The following is a 12,014-nucleotide window of genomic DNA, read 5'->3' as shown; positions in this document are numbered from 1 at the left end:
GCAATCTGCACATTTAAACGATTTGTAATTTGCGTCGATCTGGGGACGATCCTCAACAATTTAGAATTAGAAAAAAATATCAAATCTTACTTTTCTCAAGTGCAAATCTCGTTACATGACAATGTTAATTGCTGCCATTTCGAATTAATTTGACGCCTACCTTCCAAATAATTTATCAAGTCAAGAATCCTACCGACACAGTTTGTAGATTTCCTTTGAAAGAGAATCTAAAACGTTTCTTTGTTTCGGGATGATCTCTATTACACGAGAATCGACTCTGCTTGCCGCGGGGCGTCTCACGGATAACACGTTTCTGTATTTTGTAGGCTTTCAGATAGGCGTGCTTACCTTTAAGTAGTAAGTGTTTTGGAAATTGTAGAAATTTTCAAAAAAGAGGAGGTTCTTAATTCGGTTGGTATTTTTTAACCTACTTATATAAATATAGTACGGAATTAGTCGGCCGATAAAAAGTATGCAGTCTGCGGATTGTTTTACAAACTGTATATTTATTTATTTTATAAGTAGATCATTCTATCTACGTCTGAAATCTTTCAAGGCCGAATCAGAACTGATTTTATCCCACAATCAATTCTTGACCGCACAACAAATGTGTCTTTATTCTTATATGATTACCTACTAATTGTAGTCCGAGTGGATCATTTCTTAGAGCTAAGATTAGCTCCTTCGCAATCGTCTTTGTTCTTACTTACTTGTAGTCTGAGTGGAAGTGCAGGTCGGCTTTGTTCCCGCCGGCCACCCAGCGCGTCTCGCCCACCGATCCGCAGTACCGGGAGGATTTCTGGCTGAGCGGGTCTCGGAGCTGGATGAGAAAAATATCTTCTTAAATAAGCTAGAGGAACTGACTTGAAACTTTTCTTGGAAGGAAATCAAGTAAGTAGGCAGGTTACATTATTTATTCAAAGGAAATTTTATTAAGTAAATTCCTTATTGTGTCTAAAATCAAGTAAAATATTAAGACACGGGTCTTAACGCGACGTTTATTAATGAGTTACATTACTATTTTAATTGAAATGGAACGCGAAAGTTTAAAATCTAAAATCAAGGTTCTAGAAAGATCTAAGTATAAGCAAATTCAAAGTATCATTTTCTTGATCTATCTCTCGATTTTTTTTAAAAGAACATGATAGGTATTTGACCGCAATCGCACCTGATATTACGAGATCATTTTAGATCATTTTTTAACGAGATCATTAAGCACATATTCTACGTACCTAATTAAAATGTTTATTTTATTTATTGATAACAATTGTGGCTATTTTAAAGTTACTTACAAAGTCCTTCTTTGAATGAAAGGGGTTAATGGATTTCCATCATTCAATGGTAACAAATAATCGATCAAATACCCGTACAAATAATTACTCCCAAGGACATGTGCCGTTTTCAAAACCAAATGTTGGATAACACCGAAGCGTTAATACTTTACGCAACTCAATTACGAAATCAATTCCAATTTACGGGTTCAAACAATGCCGTTATCGATGAAAAGGCCGAACGTTCGAGATTAAACAAAGCAATTTCCGAGGTTGCTCGTAATAAGTTGTATATTAATCCCTTTTAGAAACTGATTGGTTTAGACCACTAAATGGTATACAGCTAACCAAGTAACTAATGGGCCTGAAGTCGCTCAACACATATAGGTACGTCACGAGGATAAGTCATTAATCTAAACCAGTACGTACTTACGATTCCGTAACATGTAGGTAGATATATTTTTTATTCTATGGCTATCAATATCTGTACGAGTGTATTTACATATTCGAGACGTGGAAATGCATTACGTGAAAGTCGAGAGTGAGAAAAAACAAAAGAATAGCGAAATTGGTCGTCGAGAAAAAGAATGCTGTTCTTGGTGGCCAGTGTCGCGCAGTCAAGGAGGTGGCTGTGTGCAGCCGCAATTGCGTTATTTAGAATTAAAGTAGAAGAAAATGAGTTTGGAAAGTTTATTATCAATGGCATAGGTACCAAAGTTTCATCTGAAAAAATATTCTTATTTAATTTCCATATCTTTCGAAATCCTTTTTGTTAAGTTAAGAAGTTGTGCTAAAGGTGTTAATGAAAGAGAGAGAAAGGGTAGATCCCCATTCCGCTCCGGTAACGAAACAGGGAGAACGAGATGACTGGTGACTGCAGATGGCACTCAGACTGCTACCTTCTTCAGGGAAAGGAAGAGAGATATATGTGCTGATTGTTAGAACCACAAATCACAGGGAGATGTGACAAGGGGGTGGGGCCGGTGTCGCAGCAATATGCCCAAAAACAGAACACAGTGCTCATGACAGCAATGACGACAGCAGCGACGTCATAATGTAAACAGTTTACATTGCTAAAGATTATTCTAAACGTTGAGTACTGATACCGCAGTGGATAATGAGCTTAAATTTTGATTACTTTGTGTGTGTGAATTTCTAATGGAGATTCGAACTCAGCGCATTAGTTGGCATCTCTCTATATCTCTATGGTTAGAACTTTCCAGATCTTGAGAGTCTTACCTCAATGAAGTCATAGAGGCAGTCTTTCTGGTACTCCAGCTCGATCTTCCTGAAGACGAAGACCAGGCGAGTGTCGGGCGGCCCGCCTACGTGCACCCAGTAGTCTAAGTCGTTGTCGTAGTGGCTTGGGTGGTTTGGGCTTGATAGCTCCCCTGGAAATGGGAATTTTAAGGGTGTATGTTTCAGGGTATAAAGTACGACTCAAGGGTCATCGCTGGCCTGGGTGTTATGTTTAAATTCTGGTTTCTAGGGCACGGCAAGGTATGCCTATGAACCTTGTATGTAACCTATGTAGATGTAACAGATAATGTTGTGTAAGAAAAATTTTTGGTAGAGTCGATTTCTTCTATGTACCTAGGTAACTACCTTACTTTGATTTTTCATGAATAAGGATTTTGACGGACCATGAAAAGCCCACGTAAAGAAAGACCCACCCCTTTTTGAGTAACTAGCATAAAGATATCAAAATCCTTTCCATAGACTTTGCATGAAAAAAAGAATGGGAACATGGGAAACAGTAGGTAGGTACTATCGCCAACAGTGTTAACTGCCCATTGAAAGTCATGTCATCTCGTTCTATCGCAAAGAATCGACATTTGATTAGAGCGAGAGCAAAAACGGAAATGGATAGTTAACAGTGTGGGCGTGTGTACATACTTTGTTTATTATCATTCACAGGATTGTTGTATAATCCTTCGTACCTGATGTTCCCTCAACAGTTCTGTTCCTCACGACATGTTCAGGGTTGAGCTTTCGTTTGCACACGTAGCCCCCGGTGGTCCCGCATCTGTGCAGCGTCCAATACAGGCCGCTTGGCTGCGATGGAATTGGTGATGACTTCCACTGCAATGGAAAGTTGTTGAAAAGAGAAATTCGAAGATATACTTAGTTACGATTTGGTAGCTAGATTAGACTCATAATGATCAGGCCATTCAGTTTTAACTGCAGGAGCATCGATGATCGAATCCTTATCGGAGGCGAGACCTTGGTAATTCGCTATTTTAAATTGATTTTCTAGTCAGTAACAACGTTTGGGTAAGATAAAGGGTGACAATAAAACGGTATTTTAAAGATCTTATAATGTTTTCGACTAAGTAATTTTATTTGTGATCTCCATTTGTGTTTCCTGTTTGATTAGGATAACGATTCAACCATCTCAAATGCCCTTAGCTAGCGACTTAAAAAGTTTTACACTAGATAAATATAATTCAAGAGACAACTCATACCTCCTAGTTTAGATTAGCCACACATACCTGGACACCCAAGCATTCGTCTTCAGAGTCCTCGGTCTCATTGTACGGCGGCCAGCCCTGGTACCCCACAGCAGTTCCATCGACCCAGGTGAAGTTCTCCGCGTTCCTGCCCAGCTTGGCTCCTAACCAGTAGATGGCGCCCGCGCTGTAGTCGCTACTCTGTCTGATGCCGGAGATTATGAATCGTTCTTCTTCGAGGGAGTGGATGGAGGCTAGCTGCATGTTTAGGCCTTCGCACACCTTGGGGATAGAACAAGCAATATACTATTTTAGTGCACTAATATTACCTACCGCGGACTTTACGGAAAGTTACATAATCTTCGTGATCATTGGTCAGCTGTGGGGATTTTCTGGAGGCAAATGAAAGATTTTGTCTACACTCCCCTGGCCAGACAGGTTGGGCGACTACTTTCAGTGTGTTAACTATTAAATTCATGTTAAAATACAAGCGAGGTAAGCTCTGCACAGAGCATGATCATTATCATCATCATCATTTCAGTCACAGGACGTCCACTGCTGAACATAAGCCTCTACGCAGAGCATGATTAGACAAAATTTCGCACTGAAACGTTATCATTATTGTGTTTATTCTCTAAACTCGGACTGAAAGTAATGTGCAATAAGCTAGCTTAGCTAACATAGAGCAGCTGTCCATTTCTGAACAAAGAACTCGTAAATTATTCTCTAGAACCATATCCATAGCTAAAAGCTATGTAAATGTTACCTAATCGTCTGTATCAATAAATTCTTTCAGCGCTCGCATTGAATCTGAACGATTGATCAAAATCTTATACCGACTCTTTCTTATCCTCTTAAAAGTAAGATTCAATAAAAAAGTTTCGCATTGGCTTATTTGTTTGAGAAGTTTGATTAATAACGAAATTGAGGCGTATTTTAACAGAGTTATTTATTATCAATGGAGAGGCAAGTATCCGAAAGATATTGTATTACTTTGAAAACAAAGTAGGCTTACACTTATCATATTACAATTGGCGAAAGATTCCCAACAATATCACTTTTCAGACGTTGAAGAGAAAGTTCTATCAGGGAAAAGGATTACGAGAAAATCCACCCTCACCTCGGGGAAAATTACAATAACAAGAACAGCGAAAGAAACTTTTACTGAACAAGTTTGTTTCACTTTGTTAGTCTAATATCGTTTGTAGGATTCTATAGAATTGCAAACCTTAATGGCAGGTCTATGCGCGATTCAATTAAAACTTAATGGAAGGAAAACCTTCGGGATCTATTCCGTTCTTATTGTAATTGTTATTTCCAGTAATATTGTTAGTCTGAAGCTCAGTATCGCCTACGTGCAATGAGGAGATTGGATCAGAAATGAGAAGATCTGAAGAATGAGGGTCGAAGTCTAATTATTTGAAGTGACAATGGATGTAGACTATAAAGTTATTGACGTGGATGGGCTTATAGATGTTCGACTCGATACGTAGCCATTGTTAATAAAAAGATCTGTTGGAAAAATTGAGAATTATATCCGAAGTTTTTTTAAAAGAAAGAAAAAAATGTAATATTTAGCACCATATTACTTGCACCTTTACTTTAAAATAACACAACATCGCTTGTGAGAGTCGAACCCACGACTAAATTAATGGTGGGTGATACAATGCAACCTTCTATGATAGTGCTGCGACGCGAAATCAAAAGGTTGTTAGAGGAAGTTAATCGTCCGGCAAGCAAAGGGTATTTGAATATTTGAAGTGTAGCCGGAGCAACAATCTCAAACACTTATTTTTAAACGACAGGTTTCGAGGTACCGGCATTAGCCAATGCTGGAGACTTAAATGGACTAAAATTATAATACAAAAGAATTATTATCTTTTTAGGCTGAGTTGCACCACCTAACTTTGACCGTAACTATGACGATAACCGGTGTTTTTTATATGGAGTTTGACAGATTTTTGACGTTGGTCAAAGTTAAAGTAAGATGGTGCAACCCAGCCTTAGATTACAATTTATTGTCAGCTTTCATCTTACCTGCTTAGCAGTGACCCATGAGGCTCTCGGGTACCCAGAGAACAGGTAACAGTGGCTGCTGAAGAGAACCTGCTTGACGTCCATGCAAGCTTGAGCTGTGAACAAAATAATTCAAGTTTCAACGGTTTTGCGCGCGTGACGTCAACAAACAGAAATGAGAAAAACATTTCGCAAGCCTTTGAACAAACAATTTGTAATCCAAATAAAAGTAATTCAAACGTTTTCCAAAGGCTCAGACCTTTATTGTGAATTCACGTTAAAGGTAAGTAATTCCATTTGAGAGGAGTCAAAAGAAGTTTATTTGAATCAAAATTGAATTTAGCAAGGGATATCACGAACTAAGCAATACAACGTTTTAGGTGTAAATGGTACACATTTTGTTTTTGTCTCAAATATACACAAATCAACGACAAAATATCTCACTATGTTATATACTCGTAGGTATGTCCTACTTAAACTTCTAATTCGCCAAGATTTTTCAGTTTTATGGGACTGCCATAGAATGTGCCCAATGTAAAGCTTAATTTTAGGATCTTGAATTGCTAATTAAAATAAGATCTACAAACGCCAGTGTAGGTAGATACCGATTAATAGCAATAGAATGTAGACATTTCATCAATTGATGTCTTTTCTATAGAAACAGAAATCCTGAATATTTCCAGCAACAAAATAGAACGTTTTCCGTCTCCATTCCATCCATCAGGACTGTTCTAAAAACATTCGTAACACAGGATCCGCTCGACCCTATACGGCCGTAGTTCGTCCCATTTCGCGCGCTCGCCCCATTGCGCGGGCCGCTCCGAACGCTCTATCCAGTCACCTAGAGATGTCAGGTGGCCATGATTTTAGCCGAACATAGCATCGATATATTCATCAACTTCTAAATCTTTTTACACTGAAATCTTCACAATTTCAGTATGCATATACAATAGAGCATTTACAATTCTGTGATGAATGGCAGGGTTTGATACCGTTATAAAACATTCGTAATAACGGATCCACTCGACCCTATACGGCCGTAGTTCGTCCCATTTCGCGCGCTCGCCCCATTTCGCGCGCTCGCCCCATTGCACGGGCTGCGCTCCGAACACTATTCAGTCACCTAGCGATCACCTCAATCAGCTGGGAAAGGGAAAGGGCCGAATAGTATTCTGTAGGCTCCACCGTATTTGTTTGTTCATAGAGAAAGACGACGTTTGAAAATGGAATGTTTGAAAGATCTAAAAAAAACATCAAAAATACTTTTTTAAAGATTACCCACGCGGAACTGTCCCACCAAACTCAATGACAGGGGGGCGCTACCATCGTTCAACTATATGGTTTCCAACATGGCAAAAATCGGAACCAGAGATCCGGTATTGACGGTGGCGCCCCACTGTTAATGTCATGCATAGGACAGTTCAGTATTTTGGAACTATATCTGTCTTGCCTTCAAAAACCATGTCGCAATGGTCTAGTGCGTGTAACGTTATAGATCCGCTCAATCAGCTGAGAAAGGGCCGAATGGAGTCAGCTTGTTCTTGGATAAGAACGATGTTTGAAAATTGAATGTTTGGAAGATCTAAATAAATACATAAACAATCTTTCTTACTTTCTGTCCTGTATCTAAAGTCTAGCCACCCTACCCTAGGCAGGTTGTAAATACTTCACGCCGGCTCCACGCGCCATGTCGCAGCGGTCTAGTGCGTGTGAACCGTGATAGATCCGCACTCAATCAGCTGGGAAAAGGTCGAATGGAGTCATTCGATAAAATATTCCGTGGGTTCCCAATGTATTTGCTTGTTCTTTGCGTTCGAAGGACCATGTTTGCAGATGGAAATTTGTCAGAGGAAATTGGTGCTATTTTAGTGAGTAAAGTAAGTTTTTGGTCGTTAGTTTGAAAGTCAGTACAAAGGTTATAGATTGAATAAAAATAAAGTAGGGAAACTGTGGTGTGAAGTGATAGATAATTAAAAAAAGGAAATAACCGACTGGAATCACTGACTTCAGCAAATTCGAGGAAAAACACCAGTTTACTCAGTTGAAACGAAGTTTTTTTTGTAAATAAACGACTTTGTTGACTTTACAAATTGGCGCCCAATGTGGTGTTTCATAAAAATCGAGATTCTCGAAAACGCTTCTCGAAAGTGAAAAAATACTTTATGTCTGGCGCATTCGAGTAAAAAGGGGATATTAAAAACATCACGTTGCTACGGTAACTGAAATTTTACGTAACACAAGAAAGGATGTTTATAAATAAGTTATTCGCAAACTTTTCTTATTATAGGGCCTCTTGAACAATGTTCGGTCGTCGTAACCGAAAACTTCGGTAATTAGACTCATCTTAAATACATTTTGTATTATACGAGTTGAAAAAATTGATGAGGTGTTAGAACTTGCTTCATAAAATAAACACCTTTTCTGATGTCTCAATGGGGTTAGTTTTCTTATATTGTGACTTTGGTCTTCTTTACTACGGAGCTATAATATTTGTTTGTAAGTTCAACATAAAGTGTTTATCTAGTTTTTTATATTTTTATTTTGACTGAAGTTGCCCATCCTGCCTATGCCTAGGCCTTTTACTACTTTGCATTACATTTTATGCACAAAGAAGTTATGAATGTTCTCTGACGTCATTTTGTACCAAAAAATAAAAAAAAACTGATTCCATAAGTTAAAAAAAATAAATTGATTTTCAAGTTAAACCACTATAACCGACCCAGTTCAGCGAGACAATCCGACCTACGCCCAGCTGAAACAGCGCTGCACCTCTAAAATATTCACACGCAAAAAAACTAGGCTCTCGCTAACTACATCCATTATGGGCTATGGCACACATTCGCCACGGGGGAATGCACTGGAATTCCGTTTTAAAGAGGGATATAAATCGATTTAAAACTACAGTTTGTAAGTGCTCCCTGTTTCGAATTGAAATCGTTATGAAAGTAGGCTCCCAAAAAGTACTTTTGCACGTCCCAACCCTACCACTGCTTCGGGACTGTAATATGGGCCAGTGCTGAGTAGAAGCAGCGCAAAAAACTCACTATTGTCAGTTTATGTACTACAGTAGGTATAGTTAAAAAAACTATGCACTAGTTTTAGATTTGTCTGTCCTCCAAAATAATCTTTTCAGATCTTTCAAGTCTATTCAGACGCACTTTCCGCTGTTCGATTGAAAATATAGAGTTCTTCTGATTTAGCAATGGACTTGCTTCAAAGAAACCGGTAAAGAAAAAAATAAGTAGCCAGCAAATATGATATTTCTCCGCGCCTTATCTGCCCTACTATGTTACCATAGCTCGGCCTGTCCAATCCATAACATCTCTCCATTGTTATGAATTTATTTATGCCTGTAGTCGATTTATCAAAGACTCTGTAGGGCTATTTCAGTTCTTTCTTATGTATCCACTGTTTGATGGATGGACTACACAACGCATTCATGCGAAATGCTTATTATTTTTTGTGAGCAAAACAGAATTTTTTCCTTTATTAATATTCGGTGCATTACGAGAGAGAATCCCTATCTGCCCATATTTCTTTTGTACTGAAAAGTAGTTCATGCATAAATAGAAAACCATTCGGACAAGGAAAATTCAAGTATGTTCTGGGTTGGACAGCTGGGTGGCTAGTGTAGCCGTGAATTCCTTTTGAGCTGTGTTTATCGGGTTAAGGTACAGTTGGGTTCAATTTAAAATCGGTATAATCTAAATTAGTTAGCGTGTGCGTAAGAAGAAGTCCGTTAACTGAACCTCGTTATGCTTTAACACTATTTTTTTATCTCTCAAACGCACTCCTGAATCACACATCTTCAATGTTGTTACAGACCAAAACAACTACCTGCCTACAACTATTGTTAGCCTAGAAATACCATCGTTCTCAATATGACCTAAAGGGTGGACCTATTCAAAATGCCTGAATGAATGCTTTCAAACGTACATCAAGTATAATCATTATACCATAATGGCGGATCATAGTCTGTGCACAAGAGGCCTAGTTAGCAAGCGGCTATGCTGAACGTTTTATTACGCTGTTTTATATTTCAGTTGCATGAAAAAGTACATTAGCAGCTATTACGAATATGAGACTAAGTTGTGAAAGTAGAAAATCGAATTTATCTTTAGTTTTCTCCGAAATCTGAAAGTCAAAACCCCTTTCTATGAAGCCACAATCATGAATAAATCTACAATAGAATAGATTTAAGTCTTTGATTTGTCTAAATATTGTAATTCTGTTACAGCCTCGAATCTTTGCTTGAATTTGAATCGAGTTTAGAGTTTTTTGTACTTGACACAATTTTATACATTTTTGCATGAAAGGAAGTTATATTAAAGTAGTAGTTACCAAAAAAGCACTGACTGCCAACCCAAATTAATATTGTTAACGAAAGCTGGCAACTTCATTAGTAACACTGAAGCTCTAGCGTAAACTCATAATTAGTCTGTAACATAAAGACCCATAGCCTGCTTTGTGTAAAAATAATAAGAAAGGCCGGGACAAAGAGAGCGATGTATTTAGCAGCGTTTTAACGTCGCTAATATTGTTAGTTGGGTTGATACGGGTCGGGGAAGTGACCAGTTTTTGGACGAAAAATGCTGCGTGTTGTCCAAAAAGATAAAATGAAACGAAGCTTTTATGCTAGCGTGAGAGCTTTGAAATAATGACGTGGTGAACTGTGGGATGCCCAAATACAAAGCCTAAATAGAATACAGTAAAAATTATCGTCTGTCGTTTGAATTTGTTTTGTGCTTATAACAAAATAGAGTTTTCCATCCATTTATCATCAGTTAAACTTGTTTAATGGAGAGCAAGTGATTTATCAAGCTCCCATTTATTTGTATTTATATCTTTAGTACCTAAGTATTTTTATAGTCAGGGTCAACAACGAAGTCTACATTTCTGTGTGGTCTCACTTTAATGAAAAACTTATCTCAATCTGAGATAAATTGGTGGCCTGTTTAACGTTGTTTTTTATGTCTCATCTTTTTGCAATTTACTACTAATCAAATTATGTTTCTTTTGAAAAGGCCTAAATTTTTAGCTCGTTCTACCATCAGGTAGGTTTGTCAACAAATCCTCTGTTTGTACTAATAAGATATGCTACGAAGAACAAACATCGTCACATTCTGAATATCCTCTTCACAAAGTATGTTTGGGCACACTAATTATGAATGTGGATTGTGGAGGTAACAAATTTCCCGGGAACGGCTTTACTGGTTTTGCCCGGGGTTTATTATAATCCGCGTCAAATTCGTTTTCTGCAAGGCTGGAATTCCAATATACCTAATATGGGGGATTAGCCGTCGCCTAAACAAAGCCGATAGTTGACAGCTTTTTAATTTCACGGAACAATAAGCTTTAAAGGGAAATAATCACAAATCAGGTTACGGTTGTTGTATACTGATTGAGGAACTAATACGAGTATGGTATGGCAGCTTCCTATTCAGAAGCATGCTTTTCAACTTGAGTAATAGCAGTTAGAGGTAAGTGGTTGAGGATTCCGGGTGAAGCTCGCTCCCACCTTCGGCCTAATCATTACTTACCATCAGGTGAGATACAGGCCAAGAGCTTCCTCGTTGTGGATAAAAAAAAATTGCAAATTTAAATTAGCATACCTAGATGTAGAATCGTAATGTAAAACCAAGAGACGTGTGTGTAAAAAAATCAACAAGCACATGAGAACACTATGTAGGAGTTACTTAATACCCATAACACAGAAGTAGTAATTTGCATTCAAACTACGACAGTTATTTTACGTAAACGTACCCGACTTTAACTCAATCTACTGAAACTAAATCACTTGCAAACCAATTAGTATGTTAATCAGAACCGAAGTTAAGTGTCAAGCTTTAGTTAGATTGCGTAGATAACGCGATTACCAGAATCTAATCCTTCAACTGTTCGAGGCTGGTTTTCATTGTAAATTAGTTTGTGATATCACGATCAGAATTTTAATTAGAAAAGTTTAGGTGGAAATGGAAGCTAATATACATTGCTACGGAATAGTTGGCGCATTGACGCCATTGCTCTAGGATTGTAATGGTTAATTATCTAGATTTCCCGTAATATATGTTTTATAATTACTTATGACAATTAATTAATTAAAGATTTAGTAATTAATTTCATGTTGTAATACCCTAGCAGGGCGCTTGTTACGGGTCTATTGCCCGTTTTCACAGTCAATCCCTAATTTTTAAGTGACCCCTATGGTAACACATAACAGGAATTTTGTTTTCATAGAGGTCATTTAAAAATGNATACGATAGAAAAAAAGTAGGTA

The 12,014-nt window shown here is 37.9% G+C and overlaps 1 protein-coding gene across 1 annotated transcript in view; it reads right to left on the bottom strand.

Moving 5' to 3' along the window:
* The window catches only part of LOC114350744 (uncharacterized), a 110,840-nt gene that overhangs the window by 31,886 nt on the left and 66,940 nt on the right, over nt 1-12,014 (bottom strand). Inside the window, 5 exon segments of the mRNA XM_028301660.1 lie at nt 711-820; nt 2,511-2,662; nt 3,212-3,353; nt 3,764-4,003; nt 5,759-5,853. Coding sequence (XP_028157461.1) covers nt 711-820; nt 2,511-2,662; nt 3,212-3,353; nt 3,764-4,003; nt 5,759-5,853 — 739 coding nt within the window.

The sequence above is a fragment of the Ostrinia furnacalis genome, unplaced genomic scaffold (assembly GCF_004193835.3).
Source record: "Ostrinia furnacalis isolate ACB-3 unplaced genomic scaffold, ASM419383v2 OfSCF0076, whole genome shotgun sequence".
Classification (NCBI taxonomy): Eukaryota; Metazoa; Arthropoda; class Insecta; order Lepidoptera; family Crambidae; genus Ostrinia; species Ostrinia furnacalis.
Note: the sequence above shows the minus strand (reverse complement) of the source record. Positions and strands in the feature narration are given on the sequence as shown.